Here is a 17,767-nt window from a genome sequence, read left to right as displayed (position 1 = left end):
ATAACGCAAAACCCTCACAGGTGAAGGTCTGCCCAAGGAACCCTTCACTTGCAACCCATCAAAAAGGGACCGAAACCCACCACTTTGCAAACAGCCATCAGTGGGTCTTCAAAGCGTGCTTGCCACACCTTCACTTCCTTCAAGCCATCCTCACTTAACCCAAGGGCTTTTTCCTATCTGAATTGGTTTCATAAGTAAGAGAAACCAAACAGATCATTTACCCAGGGCTGGTTCATTGGCTGTGATGAAACACAAATGCTGTTTGACAGCATTTGGCCATGAATGATAAAGCCTTCAGAGAGAACACACCAGTATCTAGAGCTCCGTGCAGGGCACACCCTGCTGCAAGGGGCACGGGCAACACACACCATTTATTTACTTATTTATAAGGAGGGAATAAAACTGCTGGAAACCCGCTTGCACCAAGGAATGGTGCTTTCAGAAGGCATTTCAATATACCAGAAACTGCTCAATGCTGCATCCAGCTCCTTTCCAGAGCTACCTGTGACCTATGCGTAGTATTTTTCTTACTTTTTACCATGAACATCAGGGAGCATCTAAACATAGAATCATAACCACAGAATCCCAGCCTGGTTTGTGTTGAAGGGACCTTAAAGCTCACCCAGCTCCAACCCCTGCCACGGGCAGGGATCCCTTCCACTGGAGCAGCTTGCTCCAAGCCCCTGTGTCCAACCTGGCCTTGAGCACTGCCAGGGATGGGGCAGCCACAGCTTCTCTGGGCACCCTGTGCCAGCGCCTCAGCACCCTCACAGGGAAGAGCTTCTGCCATATAGCTAAGGAGCATGGCAAGCCTCTCCCAACTTGTGCATCAACTATGGCATCACTACCAACACACATCACAAACCAAATCACATACACAAACCTAGAATGCTCCTCTGCCAGCTCCTATTGCAAATGCACTCACATTAAGAGCTGTTAAAAAAGGAGGAACTAAAAGATAACTGCCCCCCCAACAACAAAATTAACAAAAGCCACCAGCACACAACCCAGGACCACACTGTGGAGGTACCAAGAACTAGTTAATACTTCCCACATAACAGTGAATGTGTAGTGGAAACTTCTTGCTTTCTGTGTTATGGGAAACAAAACACAGAGAAAAATAAAACATTTCCTCCTAAAATGATGCAGCTTTGCACAAAGGAGTACAAACAGGATGCTGCTGAAGGACAGCCCCAGCGCTGCAAGAACAGAAGCTCTGAGATCATTAGAGCAGTTTTCATGGAGTTTTAGAACACTGAAGTAAGGAACAAAACCAAGAACAAGAGTTTACAGAGAATTCAATACTCCTATGTGTCAAGAAACAGGAAAAAACAACTCCCGAAAACGATGAGCTCTTCTGTTTTATTTCTCCCCCTCGTACCTTTTGACACAGAGGCTGCAGTTCACTCAGCTCTGGTTAATACCGCAGAGGTTTTCTGTGCCAAGGGAGGGGTGTTTAGTTTGGGGTGGCTCCAGCTGCAAACGGCATCTGCTCCACCAGGAAAAGGTTGGGAATACCAGTGCTACTCTTAAATTATACCCCAGTTTCAATCAACTCACTGCTGGGCAGGCTCATGCAGCAGGATTATGTACATGAACATAAAGCAGCTTGAGCCATAATCTCGTTTCGATATTTTGATGAGGATGAACCCTTGCAGAGCTCCATCTCAGAAGAGAGCTATTCCTCTGTCCAAGGTTTCATTAGAAGGTCTGAGCTATTGGGAATAACAACACAAACATGATTGTATTGGGAATACGACACAAATATAAACCTGTGAGTCACATTAATGTAAACGTTTCTCATTTCTGGAATATAAACATCAATGTTCCTATCCCACCCTTCCTGCCAGGGATTCCTTCTGCACACTCCCAAGGTCCTGCAGGAGCTGGATGTGAGCACCTTTGTATGGACTGTGAGCGTGGGAGAGCTTTAAACCAAATAAACCAAAAGCAGCGAGTTGGCCTAGGTCAGGTTAATGTGTGCTGAGCGCTCCCAGGGAGGGCAGAGCTCTCAGCTTGCTGCAGGCACTTCTCCTTCCTACCCAGCTCCCAACCACCGCAGAAATCCCCGGGATAGCGCGATGTGCCTGGACTTGCCGCTGCTGTGCGGAGATGAGCACAAATCCTTCCCCACCGTTAGCTGGAAAAGAACCCACAGAACTGTCTATGGGAGCACGTCGGTAATTCCAGCATCTCCATCAAGCGACTGATTATTACATCCTGCCCTTCAGTTTTAACTGTCACACTCCCCCTTCATCCGGCAGGACTGTATCAGGTTATCATGTACCAGCCAGCATCTTGTATGCGAGAAGCCACCGCACCACGATGATGGATAAAAGAACTATGGCCATCACCTGTAACTCAACACTGACTGCTGAAAAAGGACTTGGGGAGCCTTTAGAACCAAAGAGGCTCTGTGAGTATAATGTTTCATTACAGAGGTTCAGATGAGAAATGGGTGTATTATCCACCATACAGGAGATTCAGCACACAGAAGCAAGGGCTGCATTGTGGCCAAGGTAAATGTTAACACCCAGCAACTGGGTTTTGGAAGCCAAATTAAGGAGGCAATGTCTAACTTCAGCAGTTGCAATCCAGCTCATTTAAAACCATGTCTGAAGTCCATTTCTAAAACATACTACCGAAATAGCTTAAACTGTTCACATACAGGAGGAATTTGCAAGACTGCTTTGATGTCATTTACTAAAGAGATCTTAAAAGGCCCAAAACTACCCATTCTTTAAAATGTCATAACTCTGTGCTAAAGTATTACATGGTAATGAAACATCTGGTCCCCCCTGCCCCCATAACCTCACACTGAAATGTTCCCAGCCCTTTTTCTTCGTAGAGCAGAGCTGTGACAGGACATGAGCTTCAGTCCCTCCTTTTTGTCCTGTCTCTCCAGCAACAGTAGCGCAATGGGGAACTCCAGGAAGCCACAATTCCCTGCTCTTTCCTCCTCTCGGTGGACACAAGGTTCATTCCTCCATCAGTTGCCACTGATGCAACTGCAGAGGCAGATGGCACAGATCCCCCAGAGCAACGACCCAACAGTGGCACTACTGATGCTCAAAGGAGAAAAGCATCTCTAAGACTGAAAGCAGTGACACAGCAAAGCCACAACCTACTACAAGTGTCACCTTCTGCAGCGATCGCAACACCAAGTCAGGACCAAGTCAGGTAAGACAGAGGAGCCTTCGCATACTCTTGTTACTGATAACCAAGCCCACAGAGAGGAGTAAAGCTCATCTCTGCTGTTAGGAGAAGCAGATTTCAACATTGCCCTCCCAGTTTTTACATTTTTATTTGCTCCATCACCAAAACTGCTGTCAGGATACGAGGCTGTCTTAAAACCAAGGCCATGATGCTCCTTTTGACATCATCTGGAGCTCAAGTCCTGACATCCTACAGCTCGGAAGATAACAAGACCAAAACCCTACAGTGCAGACTGAGCTCAACAGGGCCCTGCCCTTCACTGGGGACACAATTGTGTTTCTCTCTCAAATCTCAACAAACTTCAGCCCAATTCTACCTCACACTCAAACAAGATTCTCCTCACCCTTTCCATTCTCCATCGCTGGCAGATACTATAGCCCCACAGTGCAACAATGGACCATCAAACACAAAACCTTTACATGCAATCTCTTCATGTCCACACAGGCTAACAAAAGCAGATTCCAATACTGTTTCCCAACCATATTCTGCAGTTTAATTGGGCACAGTTAGTAAAGGAATTCCTGTGCCTACTTGTTCTTCTGTTTAAACTTTGAAGCCAAGACAATTGATGTTTAAGTTTTATTAAGCAATAGTTATTCAGACATCCAACATTAATCGGGCTATTATAGTTCTAACTTCCTCACGTTAATTTACTTTCATGAAAGACATCATGACATTTGAGTGCTATGAACTCTGTGGCATTAAGACCAAGAAAAGATTCCCTTCACATAAGTTCTCTGATAAATGTGCTCTGTGTAAGACTGGAAGGAGCAGACTGTTCTAATGAGGTGCCATATAAACTCAAAGTGAAAAGGCAAAAGGGAAAAATCCCATTCATTTCAAGGTTCACCTCCTTCTTCTATCTTAACAGAACTACATTAAAAACAAGGAGAGAAAGGTTATCAGATGCATTACCCAGGTTTAACTGCCCTTCCCTGCCTTACTGAACCATCACCTCCCTGCACTGCCCCACCAGACATTTACCTTGCACATCCCACCATAGGTGCAGGCATTCCGCTGCACAATGCACTCAAATGAACACGAGGGGCTGAGATACATTCTGCCACTGCATAAACCACTTGGGTCTTTTGCAAGTACTCGCAGCAGGAAGGTCTCTTCCACATGACAGTGCCGTGTAAGCACCGATAGCATCTCTACCTCTTCCCCTTGCTCTTTCAAGCACAGCTTGTTTGCTAAACACAGCTTTTATTTGCTGCATCTGCACCACGCGATCATCAGTAATGAAGTATTTTGGGGCTCTGAAACATCCTGTGCCCAGCTCTACTTGGCACTTAAAGCAAAGGCAGGTTTTAAAACTGGACTGCGTATTTCGGCTGCGGTGCCAGGTCCCTGGTCCAAAGCAGCTCCTGCCCCGCACCACTCTCCTGGTTGTGCTGACACAGCATTTCCTGGAGCTGGTTCAGCTGAATGCGGGAAATCTGTGCAGGTTCAAAATGAGTATTTTGGGGGGAGGGTTATTTTTAAGCACAGCTGAGTTTGAATGCCCCGTGGTCCCCAAACCAGTCATATCAGCATCAGAGAGCAGGAATAAGTGACCTGTTGAAAGCAAAGTAACGATAAAAAATCCAAACAAACACACACAAACCACCCAAAATCCACAAAAGTCTCACAGAATTACAGCCTGTGTTTTTTGCATCACTGTGTCACAGGCAGACTTTGTCTGCAACAAGCACTGTGGTTACAACTGATGAAACAAGAGGAGGAGGATGCTGGAGAGCAGGTCAGCAGAGTTAAGGAACTACATCTGATGATTTAACCCTGTTCAGAAACACAGGAAAACACCTGATCCACGACTCTGAGTACCAGAAAAGAGAGAATAAGAGTTTTAACTCCAATGCCCAGTTTTCAGCCCTTCCTGTATACAGGAATTTTACCAAATGCATCGCTATTGGTCTGAAGACACGAGAGCTCCAAGACCTGGGTAACTTCCTGATAACGTAAGACTCTTTTTAAATGCAAGTACAGTGACGATAGGAGACACCCATGAGTTAAACTTTGGGAAAACCCACAGGGCAGAGGAGGGTTTAAAATGTGCAGACAAAGCAAAACGAATTTGGAAGCGAGAGGAAGGGACCAGAACTATCTAGAGAGGCAAGCTGAAATGCAGCAGGAAAACCACAGCTTTGATGTGCACTGCTTCCAAACAAACACTAGTTAAAACAGCTGGAAAGTTTGAACCTTTCATCCTACCTATAAAATGCCACCTGCGTTTTATAATCCCTGGAAGCAGATTGAGGAAAATGGTACAACTCCAGCAACCACCGAGTACCGAGACATTTAGGGAAATATCAGGAAAACAGTTGATAAATGTTAATTGAACTATATAAACCCTTTCATTAAAATGTTACCTTTCTTTCCCTAAAGACATTCAGATCTTTCTTGTTTCCCCCCAAAGTTCTTACAGCTTTTCCTCTCTTTTCTGGATGTGGGCTTAAAACTAAAGTCGTGCTCTTCACAGGTCTACCAGGCTGGAGCACAAGAAGGTCCAGCCCCCAGAGACATCCCAGACAGAACACGCCTCGCACTGCTCCCTGTTCCCAGGGATCCTGTATCCGAGGCAGGGAAGCTGGGAATCAAATGGTGCCTACGCACACCAAAACCTTAACTTCTGCATTTAATAACCAGGAAAGGTGACGTGCAAGCTGGTTTTGAACTGCTGGTCCTAAGACATTTTGAGCTATAAGCTAAAAGACTTGACAGACATGAAACTACAAAACATGGAATCATAACAACGTATGTACTTTAAAGTGAGTGAGGCTCAATGAATCGTGCCACCAGAGAAAGACGTTGAGCTTTGTGCTGGGTGAAGTTAACAAAAACCACAAGCAACCTTGCAGAAGCCTTGTCAAAATTCAGTTGTATTTCAAAACACTCGATGCAACGGGCCGGCTCGGTTCCTAGGGAGGCTGTCAGCGCGTCAGCTTGTTGCAAAGTTAAACCTGATAATGTCTCTGTTAACAGATAAAGCTCCTTTCAGCTGCTACAGAACACGAAATGCTTCTCAGTGCTGAAGCTTCCAGGGATATGGTGGACAAACTAGCTTCAATGAAAGGGTTCTGCTGCCTTAGGCACCTGGCACGGATGCCAGCTCCTTACTGTTGGCTGAATTGACTGAATTCTGCTAAGTACAAGCAGGGATTAATTTTTTAGCATATAATTCACTATTTACTTACACATAATAATGTAAAAAAAGTATATTAAGTTGTATAATGGATTAAAATAAATTGCATGAATACAGAGTACACTCCTGCTAGCAAGAAATCACATTACACCAACCAGCAAGGTCCCAATTCTGCACTCCTCTGAAACAGAAACCACACCAGGTTTTGGCCAACTTTAGTTTTAAATCATGGCTGAATGGATTTTAACATCCCCGGAATACACACATGTGGGCACGTGCCATGAAGAGAGAGCGGGAGGAGCAAGCACACAAGTCCCCATCATCAGCAGTGCTTCCCTCAGCATCGGCAGAGCAAATGGGGATTACATTTGGCAAAAAAACCCCACAATTTACTAAAACAAACAAAAAATCAGCGTGGCACGGATTCAGCAGGAGGCTCTTGCTTCACGTGGCCATAAAAGAGCACAACTTTTTCCTTGAAAAAGAGAAAAATCAGAGAAAATCACGAAGGGGGAAAAAGAGCCCTTGTTAAAGCACTCGCCTGGTAAAACACAGCTAACATAATCACTGGCCAAGGATGTGTCACAGCACTAACTTCTTACCTGCATGTTTCCCCTTATTAAACATAATTGGTGCAGATATCTCAGAGGAAGTCATCACTGCTCCAGGAGAACCTTTCCACCCTTTATCTCCAGCATAGTTTTCACTGTGTCAGATCAATGTTTTAATATGATGCTCTTTATCCTATCAGCATCATGAGGACAAAATTACATACAGTGGTTCCCAAACTTCACCAGTTAATTTAGAGCACTGTATAAAGCAGGTCCAGCGGCCACAGCCAGCCTGGCTTGCAGGTGCTACACACCAGAGCCACTGACACAAACCACATGAGAACTGGAAGGTTTTAATGGTAAATCCCAAACAGAAACCGCCAGCTCCCACCCACCCAAATATACAGAAACCTACTCAAAACACACAAACAAACCCATCAGTAAGCTCTTTCCCATACAGGACCACCCAGCACATCAAAACAAGACATAAGAGAGAAAAAACATGAGTCCATTTCATCTCTTTTTGGCCAATCTTTATGCTTCAAGGGCCTTGAAGTCACACAAACAAAGTAATATCAGGACAACTTTACCCAAAGTGTTTTTCAATCTCAGCTCCTCCCATCAGGTTACTGTTCTTATTTATGCCCAAACACAGCACAACTCGCTAAGTTACATTTATAACATGCTGCTCCATTAAGTCCTTTAACCCATTTCTCCATGTTCCATTTTCCTGAAGTTCAATTTTCAGATCTGGACTTTGACCAAGCCAGTTTTTAATTACCCTGCACTAAGGAAATGCTTGTGCTAACGACAATGGAAAATTACACTGGCAGATTGAGGATTTCTCTTCTCTCCAGAAACTCTGGCTACTGCTCTGCCCACAGAACACAGCACATCACCCCCAAACTACAGCACACCACCCCCAAGATACAGCGCATCACAAACTACAGCGCATCACCCCCAAGATACATCCCCATTTTGATGCGGCTTTTTTGGTTTGCTTTTACTCTCTCCTCTAGGGGAAAAGAAAAATCATAGAATCCTTCAGGTTGGAAAAGACCTTTATGATCACTGAATCCAACCTTTACCCCAGCACTGCCAAGGCACTGGGGGCCACATGGTGTGTGAGCACTTCCAGGGACAGTGACTGCAGCCCTGCCCTGGGCAGCCTGTTCCAATGCCTGAGCACCCTTTGGGGCAGGAATTGTTCCTCAGCTCCATCTAAACCTGCCCTGGTGCAGCTTGAGGCCGGTTCCTCTTGTCCCATCCCTTGTTCCTTGGGAGCAGAGCCCAGCCCCTCCTGGCTCCATCCTCCTCTCAGGCACTTGTAGGGAGCGATCAGGTCCCCCCTGAGCCTTCTCTTCTCCAGACTGAACCCCCCAGGTCCCTCAGCCGGTCCCCATCACACTGTGCTCCAGGCCCTGCACCAGCTCCGGTGCCCTTCTCTGGCCCCGCTCCAGCCCCTCAATGTCTCTCCTGTAGTGAGGGAATGAGAACTGAACACAGGATTCGAGGTGCGGCCTCACCAGTGCCCGGTGCAGGGACGGTCACTGTCCTGGCCCTGCTGCCACACTGGTGCCCATACAAGCCAGGATGCTCTTGGACTTCTTGGCTGCGCTGCCGGTTCATCCACCGAGCAGGTCACCTTGTATAGAAGGAGATCAGGTTAGTCAAGCAGGACCTGCCTTGCACAAGCCCATGCTGACTGGGCCTGATTGCCCGGTTGTCCTGTACATGCCACACAACAGCACTCGGGATGATCTGCTCCATGAGCTTCCCACCACCAACATCAGGCTGATAGATTCTCCTTCGGGATCCTCCTCCTCACCCTTCCTGTAGACAGGCACATTTGCTGACCCCCAGGCAACCAGGACCTCCCCTGTGAGCCAGGACTGGTGATGAGGATGGAAGGAGGCTCAGTGAGTGCTACCATCAGCTTCCTCAACACCCCGGAGTGGATCCCATCCGGCCCCAGACACTTGTGTGTCTCAGCGGTGCAGCAGGTCACTGACCATTCCCCCCTGGATTACTGACCTTGCTACCGACCTCCTTCCAAAGGTCATAAACTCTCCTTTGTTCCCTGAATCCCAGCCAAAGCTCTCTGTTTGCCAGGCCAGCCTCTCAGCACATGGGCACAGCCTGCTCCTGTGCAGCTGGAAGAATTCCTTCTCCAGATTTCCTCCCCACTGCCATTAGCTCCCCTGCAGCCAAACCATAGGAAGATAACTGCGGACTCCTACCTTCTCATCCTACTCACGTTCAGGACTTGCGCACATCAAAGCCTGATAAAAACCATTTAAGCACTTCCACCACTGAGACCTCTTTAATGTCTTTTGGAAATGAAATGAAATGCAGAAACCAAAGAATACAGGTGAAGTTACAAAGGTGTGCAAGCCAGATCAGCCACTGAGCCTTCACAGTAATGCCAGCACAGATGGTGACATACATGGGAGTAAATGGTCAGTAGTCTGAAGCTTAGTTTATACCCAAATATTGCAGAGAACCGATGTAAGCATTAAATATTAACTGAAAAGCAGACATTGACAGCAGGATCGCAGTGAGGGAAGTGCAGTCCGGGTGCCTGTTGTACACAGCCCTAAGGCACCAAGAGCAGAAAAGCACTGAACACAAGTGCCTGTGGGGTCAGTACCGCAACTTGTGTGCGGGTTCCGCGATGCTGGAGGACCAGTTACACTAACATTGCCTTTTATGGCTGCAGGCTGGTTGCACGTTTATCTGCGAGCCCGTGTCTATCCATGGGGAGGTGCCTGCAGCCTCGCTATCTCCGCACCATGCACAGCCAGAAGAGCAACAAAACATCTGCTCTGTTCTCATATTTATTTGGTTTCTGTGTCTGAAGCACGTTTCCATTTCTCACCTTGCTGCCTGATGACAGACTCGAGGCAAAGGTTCACAGGGACCTGCTGCACTTGAGTGAGAAAGGAGGAGACCCTTCGGTGGTGTGAAACGTCACCAAGAACCAAAACTGTTGAGGGAATTATCTAATATGGAGCAATTTACCTTGGAGGAGCCTTAGGATGTGAGCTAAGGACAGGTTTAAACAATTCCTCCTCTCTGAAGTGTGCTTTCCAGCAAACCGCTGCTTAGAAACACCACGTTCCCAATGTTCGCTTCGAAAACTTAAACATTCTGTTATGGCTTTTGTGAAGTTGGGAAGTGTTTGTAAATAAATCCATGTGTGATTCCACTATGGTGAGATACCAAGGACCCAGCTGGGTTTCCTGGAGATAACAGAGTTACAGCAAACCAACCCTTGGTGCCTTCACTTCAACACCACACGCAGTAGGAGTTTGCAGAGCACTAAGCTCAGGGATCCACATTGGTTTGACACATTCTCCACCGCTCTTCCCAACCCCAGCAGTCACCCCTGAGAGCTCCAGAAGGGCACACACGTTCCCAAGGTTTGCTTCTGCCCCTCCATGAATAAGCCACTAAAACCCGAGGGAAGTTTTGAGTCCAGTCCAAGAGACAAACATCTTGAAGCTGCTCCTGGGAACTGCCAATAGCAGGGGATGCCTCAACCCTCTGCAGGCAAATATACACAGGGCTCACGCTGAGAAGAACCTCAGCACCGTTCTGGCCTGTTGTCTCTCTGTCCCCAGTGGAGTACTGGGAATGAATAGCCAGAAAGCCCAGTGAGGCTGCAGGGGACTACACCTATCCACAGGGAGAGACTTGGGATGATGGAACCGTCTCTCCTGAAAACAAAGCCCTGATAGGATTACACTAAAAGTACACTCTACATTTGTGTCATTCCGAAAGATGGCGAACAACATGGGCCAAGTAAATAATCAGTAAATGTTATGATGCAAATGCTAAAAGAAAACAGCTCAGTAAAAGGGAGCAATGAGCAGTGCAGGGAGGTATTGCTGGGAAGGGGCAGCTCAACTGAAAAGTGCAGGAAAGCTTTTGCTAATGAGCTGTTAACAGAAGAAAATTAGTTCAGGACTTGAGGGCAGAACTTCTCTTGTTCAGTGTTTGCACAGGACAAAGCACAAGGAGACATTTTTCTTTTCTCCCTGTTGGTACCTGGTGCTGCTGTCAGTTAATAAACCAGGCTTTACATTCACCTGCAAGAACTAAGGACTCAAGTGAGAACAAGGGACACGACATCTTGAAGCTAATGCACTTGGGGAGAAAATATAGATCACTCCATTCAGGAAAAGCGAGGTTTGAAACACAAAGCTGGAGAAAGAAACCTGGAAAGAAGTCAGGATGTGGGAGCGCAGGGAGATGGCAGGCACCAGATCAGACACAAGTGCATGAAGCAACATCACAGCTACAGGGAAATGGAATTCTGGACAGCACGTCCGAAGCTGGCACAGCCCCAGAGGAGGAGGCGAGCGCTGTGCTGCAGCGCCTTGCTGGGCACCTCTGCAGGACTCAGGGACAGCTTCAGCCTTTCATGTCAGAGAGCTCTGGAATAAACCTGGATTCCCAGAGGAGAAAACACGCAGTAAGAGGGCAGAGCTGCCTGAAACACTCAGGAGAACAGCAGAGAACAGCTTTATGACAGGAAGGAGCGCGAGTCTGTGCAGTTATACTTCCTAAGCAGGGACAGAGACCCTGTAACTTCACAAGCTGGAGAGCATCTCATTAGTCATTAGTAGCTACAGAGAAGAATAATGGCCAGGTAAGTTCTTCCATCTTTAGTTTTGCAATTCTATGAACCTGATTTCTTATTTTAACACATTTTAGCGAGATATGTTACATACACCCAACCCTGCTCTGCACCCGTTACATCTAAATGTAACCTGTAAAGTTTCCTGACTCAGCTCCAAACAGACCCTCTCCATTTCCCCCAATTTCAGGTGCTCTTTCCTCACTGCTTAGCAAAGATGACACCAACATTGCTTCTTTCTTGATACAAACTCCAAGACAGACATTAACATCGAATGACAAAGGGAGGTGGGCTTAAGTTTAGTTATTTCTTAGCCTCTGTTGAAGGTAACTGAGATTCTAGTAACATGGCAGAAAGGAAATGTGCCTGTAGAACAAACCACATACCAGTAACAATCTGAAATGATGTGGCCATGAACAGCTCCCGCAGCAGAAAAGAAACTTCAGTCACTAAAGTCTCCAGGCTGTTCTATATCCTCACCCAGCTAGACCCCAGCCAGGACTAACCTTCCTCCCAGCTCTACACACACCTTGCTGCTGATCTGGAGCAAAGGGTAAGGGCAGCAATGGTTACAAAACCGACAGAACAAGAGGATGAGGAGGAAGGAAAGCATCAGAAGTGGTTATGAGCAGTTAGCACAACTTTCAGAAGCACTGAAAATACAAAGAGGGACATGGACAGACCATCACTTGTTCACAGAGTCCCCTGTCTGCTTCAGAAGACACTGTGAACCATGCTCTTGTCAGTAACACACAAGTCACGTCTGCCTTTAGTCATATCCGACATCCAGGAGCAGCCATGGTGGAAAATAAAGCGCAGCAGCACATCCTTGCTAGCAGCCGTGAGCTAGAAAAGGAAGAAGGAACTAGTGCCAACTTATTATCTACCAACTGTGAAGTCAGGACAGATTTCTGCTGCAACTATTTATCTACAAAACCCGAGCTACACAAAGTGGATGGCTTCTGCAGATAAAAACACGTGGCACCTTCCCATTAGACAGTTGGGTCATAAGCACACAAAAGCATCTGTATCTTCCAGCTAACCAAAAAAGACAACCTAAACATGCAAGTAATAGTCCACTGAGGTTTTATCATGCTTTATCAAGCTCAGATCATTGTAACTGGGAAGTAAAACACACAAATATGAGCTCCTTTTTTTCTGGCTGCTCTGTGCCTTCCTGCACAAAACCTACCCCAGGGGCTCAGTCTATGTTTGACGCACAGGAGAGAAGTCAGAAAACAAAACTGCAGAGATGTTAAAGGGAAATAGCAGAGACCTGAACCTGCTTTTGAGATTAGAGTTGAAATGTACAGTTTTCTTTCATCACTGTCAAAAGTGTTCAACAGGGGAGAGCTTGCTTGTGCCCAAAGCTGCAAACCCATTGCAAAGCAGTTAGGAAGTCTTTACAATTAACAGTGATACATTAATAAAGCCAAGATACTAATAATGCCAAAGGGTAACATTTTCTTTCCTTCTTTTCAACAAGAGCTGCACAATTACCATTACAAACCATTGTATAACTCCAGTATAACACCCCCCTACAGCACCTACAGGGCTGTGTACATCCCACTGTGCCCAGGCAGAGGACACAACAGTAGCACTATGGGTTTAATAATGTTTCTCTCATTGGAGGTGATAACAAAATGTCAAACCCAGGGTACAACTTGTGCTCTGAGTTTCGCAATCCTGCCCCCGGGGCCCAGAGCTCCCTGTTCCAGCCGCTTCACAGAAATTCCCACAAGTCTCAAAGAAACACCAGGAACCAGAAGTTCACCCACGGGAAGCTCAGCAGCCAAAAGGGAGCTGGCAGTAAGGTGACAAACAACAGCACAGACTTGAGCAGAACAAGTTGGTTTCAGACTATGGATGCTGAGGAAGCGCCTGTTCAGCTCACCCAGAGGCAAAAGAGTGACAGCAATGGGAACACAGGAACGGTTAAAACCTTCTGTCTTCATAAGTAAATGATCAAACAAGACCATAATGAGCCTTGTGAAACAGAGGGACCCGCACCTGCACAGCAGCACTCTTTCCAGGCTGTACTTGAGATACAGGTACAAGCATTCAGTCTTCCCCTGAAACAAAGTTAACCACTTTCTCCTTTCAAGAGGCGAATGAAAGACCCAGCAAGTGAAAGCACCAACACCTGCGTTACCCCTCTCGACACTCTCCTGCTTTGTTCTGTTCATTGGAAAACTGAAAACCCCAAAGCACACGTCAGCCCCGGCTCCAGAAACGTTACGTGACGGCTCCTCTGACTACACAGCACCACACGGTCCTCACCAGGGCCGGTGCTTTACGTAACTACATCTCGTCACTCACAAGGAGGATGCGATGACGGTGTGTCAGGAACCCCGGGAGTCTCCCTTCTCCTGACCTCCGGCAGCACCTACCCAGGGCCATTTCCTATGGCCACCGCAGCACCCATCCTGCCCCGCTGCATCTCCCCAGAGTAGCTCAGGGCCTAAAACGCAGGGAGCAAAGGGGAAGGAACAAAGCCCTGACGTCAATTGCTGGAAAAGGACCGAACCCAAAGGCCGAGAGAAGGGAATGCACGGGCTCCACGAACCGCCCCGCACGTCCCTTTCCTCGGGGCCGCCCGGGTTTTGCTCCCCAGCGGGAGGGACGCGGCGGGCCCGGCACAGACCCCCCCGCGCCCTCCGGGTGTGTAACTCCTCCGGCGTCTCACTCGCGGCGTGCTGGGAAGCCGCGGTAAGGAGCGGGGGAGATGCGCCGCGGAACGGCCGCTCCCGCCCGCCCGGAGCCGCAGCCCGGCGAGGCGGGGGGGGGTGGGGGTGGTGGGGGCGGTGCTCGGGGAGCCGGGCTGCGGCCGGGAGAGCTCCGAGCCCGGGGGTGGGGGGGAAGCGCGGGGTCCGACGGCGGCCGCTCCGCTCCGGGATCCCGCCCTTCATCCCCCCCGCCGGCGGGGTGCCGGTCGCGGCGGGCGGGCCTGTCCCCGCGCGTCCCCACCCCCGGCCGCGTCTCACCTCCGTTCGCCGCTCCGCTAGGCCCGGACCATTTCCTGGCTGCCGCCACCGGCCCGACGGGCGGGGAGAAGGGGGGACTGGGGAGGGGGGGGGCGTATGGAAGCGCGGAGGCCCGAGGGAACGGGGGCGCCGCCGCCGAGTCACCGACAGCCCGGGGAGCGCAGGGGCAGGCCCGGCCCCGGCGGGGAATGAGGCTCGGGGGAGGGGGAGCGGCTCACAGGCGGGAGGCGACGGCGGCTCCCCAGGGGTCCCGCCGCTCCATCGCGGGACGGGGCCGGGCTGGCGGCGCGGCGACGTCGGCCTGGGCAGCCCTGCGCCCCTCGCCGGGTCCGGCCTCCGTCCCTGCGCCCGTGGGGCCGGGCCGCGGCTCCTCCCGCAGCCGGGCACTCGCGATACCCGGCAGCCCCCGCGCCACCGCAGCCCCGCCGCCGCTCACGTGACCTACCGACGGGGCGGGGGGAGGGAACGGTTGGGGGGAATACACTCATTGAACACGTGACCCCCGCGGTGAGGGGGGCGGGGCGTGCCGCAGCCACGCCTCCCGCGGCGTGCGTCACGTGGCGGCCGAGGGCGGGGTGTGCGCGCGGTCCCGCGCGGAGGGGCGGGAGCGGTGTGAGGGGAGCGGGGCCTGGCGGCGGGAGCGGGCCTGCGGTGCTCGGGCGTGGAAATCGCCCGTTGCTGTTACCCGGCATCCCCGCTGCGGCGGCAGGGAGCGTCCGACACCCGAGCCCATGGAGAGGAACCGATAGGTACCTGAATGCGACCGAACCCGGTTCACTGGGGATCCCGCACCCGCAGTACACCTGCAGCGGTACCGAGCTTCCGGAACGGGCTTTAAAATCATGTCCAGGAGAGGCTCCTTTAAAAATAAACATACAGCTGTGCTATATAAACATTTAGATTAGATTAAAATCCAAACAAAACCTACTTCTTCCACATAAACTGGTCTTGAAATGTACGGGAACGTTGGGGTTATGCTTTCAAAAGAGTTCATTATTTGTTGGAAATAGTTCATCATTTGTTTGGAATACATAATTCAAGTGCAACAGAATGGTGGGAAACAACCCAAATGGCACTTTTCCCTTGGCATAACGAACTCCAGAACCAAAATACAGCCTCTGATGCTATGATTGCAGAGACCCATCATACAAAAAGCACTGTAAAATGACTCGGTAACAGTTCAAACCCAGAGCCAGTCTGACACGGCTCGTAACTGGTTTACTGGCAGTGAAATCAAGTTTGTTGTGATGCTGAAATACAGCCGGCACCGCAACAAAGAGTGATCAAATTGGGGTGGAACCCGACCTACCTGGGAACTAAACACAGCTCTGACTCCCCTGCTTCACAGGGGCAGGGAGGGCAGAGGCAGCTCCTCTGAGGGAGCAACACTGCTGCAAGCAACAGAACAGCAAAAGACGACACATCCTTCCTGTCGGTTTCATTGGTGTCGATAAGGCCATGTTCTGGCAGTGACGTTTCTGACGCACCGTGTCTCAGCAGCCAAGCGTACTCTGGTATTATTTAAGGTGCTCTACTGGAAGATGTCCCTGCCCATGGCAGGTTTGGAACCAGATGGCCTTGAAGGTCCCCTCCAACCTAAACCCGTCTGTGAATCTGTGGTTGTGATTTGTATCGCAGACACACGCATCTCAATTAATGAAGATCTGCCTCTGACAACTGGTGTCTCAGGGTCTGGTTAAAGGCAGAGCTCGGGCGAATACGATTTCATACAGCAAATTAAACCCATGGGGTTAAAATACATGGAATCGTTTCTTTATAAATCAAATCCACCTGATAACAAAAGTCCTATTTATTAGAGTCCTCCCTAAGAAAATAATCAATCCACAAGAGACTGTGCAACACTGAGGGTCCTAAAACCTGTTTCTGACTGACAGATGTTTGATGTTACACAGACCTGGACTAGATCATCAGGTTGCCTCCCTCCCTTGCTCCAGTTCACAGCATTTCTCCTTGAAATGTGATGCCTTTTCCCGAGGCTGTTTTTCTGCCAGACTCCCATCAATTGCTTCCCTTCAATTAGCAAGGGCAGCTTTGCTTGTAATTGGAGGGATTAAACGGAGGCTCTTCAGAGCTATCCAGGTCTCATGTAACTGCTTAGTAAATATCACAATTTCTAGTAAGTGGGGTTTAAATCAAAACTAATGATCTTTTGTATTTGGCCTAGAGCTCTGGAAGACAGTAATTAAAGAAATACCCTTCCCATTGGAAAATAAAAACTGAATCAAAACATCCAGCAAGCTGTCAGGGTGTGATCATGGGGAAGGTGATCGGGTAAGGCTCTTGATAGGCTGGGGGGATTACTCTGTAAAATAAGAGTATGTAGAGACAAAGCAACCAGAAAAGGCAGCTTTAAAGGAATGTTTGAAAGATCCGAGTACAGAGGGACTGATGGTCTCAGACTCAATCTGCAGTTGGTGGTGTGGGAGAGCCCGTGAAAGCAGTAAGCCACGTCTTTGAATCTCCACTTGTGACCCAACAGCAGACCAGAGGTTAAATTAAGCTCTCTGTAGCCTCAGCTGTAATTAGGTGACCTTATCCTGGCTCCTGCTGACAGGACCTAACACACACAAGCACTTCCTTTTGTCTTTGTGAATGGACCCAATTTGTCCAAGGGAGACACAAACAAACAGATGCATGAAGAGCCCAACCCTCCGAATTTAGAGACTGGCTTTAGGGCTTGGGAGCTTCTAACTTCCCTTGGCAGAGAACTCAATGTGGAGAAATGCTACACTGTGAAGTGATGCATTTCCAACAAAACCATCTACATGAGAACAGCAGCAGCATTAAAGAAATGAAATACAGCATGGACTTAACAGGACAGCGAAGGGAGCCTTGACCTCATCCTCTCCTTTCCCAACCACCGCCTGTTCCTCAGCGCAGTCCTCCTGCATACCCACGCTGCTGCCATCCAGCACAGCATCGACCCAGCTATAGCCCAGGCTCTTTATAGCATGTCCCCATACAATGAAGAGGGTGAGCTTGCCACCATACCAGCATCAGTCACCACGCATGGCTTACTGGAACAGGGAGATGGCCCTAACCCTGCACTACACACAGTCCAACGCTCCAGAGGGGTTACACACACACACTTTACTAAGGTATTACTCGCTTTTGGCTTTGCAGTAAGCATGAACTTAGCAACTGCTGTTTAATAATTTATTAACTTTTCCCATTAAATGGTACATTCACTCAAGACAACAAACAATTTTCT

The 17,767-nt window shown here is 48.9% G+C and overlaps 1 protein-coding gene across 6 annotated transcripts in view; it reads right to left on the bottom strand.

The window, feature by feature from the left end:
• The window catches only part of AFF4 (ALF transcription elongation factor 4), a gene marked incomplete at its 3' end in the record, with an annotated part of 51,843 nt that extends 36,889 nt beyond the window's left edge, over positions 1-14,954 (bottom strand). For 4 of the 6 annotated variants that reach the window (XM_080627468.1, XM_080627472.1, XM_080627469.1 and 1 more), the window contains exon 1: positions 14,754-14,948. In XM_080627468.1, the coding sequence (XP_080483594.1) occupies positions 14,754-14,797 (44 nt within the window). In that variant the 5' untranslated portion in view covers positions 14,798-14,948. Of the gene's footprint in view, positions 1-8,435; positions 8,555-14,535 lie in introns of all 6 variants that reach the window. The other 2 variants (XM_080627471.1, XM_080627470.1) reach the window with 2 other exon arrangements.
• Between the last annotated feature and the right edge of the window lie 2,813 nt (positions 14,955-17,767).

This window comes from Psittacula echo (genome assembly GCF_963264785.1).
Source record: "Psittacula echo genome assembly, chromosome: 11".
Lineage (NCBI taxonomy): Eukaryota > Metazoa > Chordata > Aves > Psittaciformes > Psittacidae > Psittacula > Psittacula echo.
The sequence above is the reverse complement of the archived record's forward strand: the minus strand, read 5'-3'. Positions and strand labels throughout refer to the sequence as shown.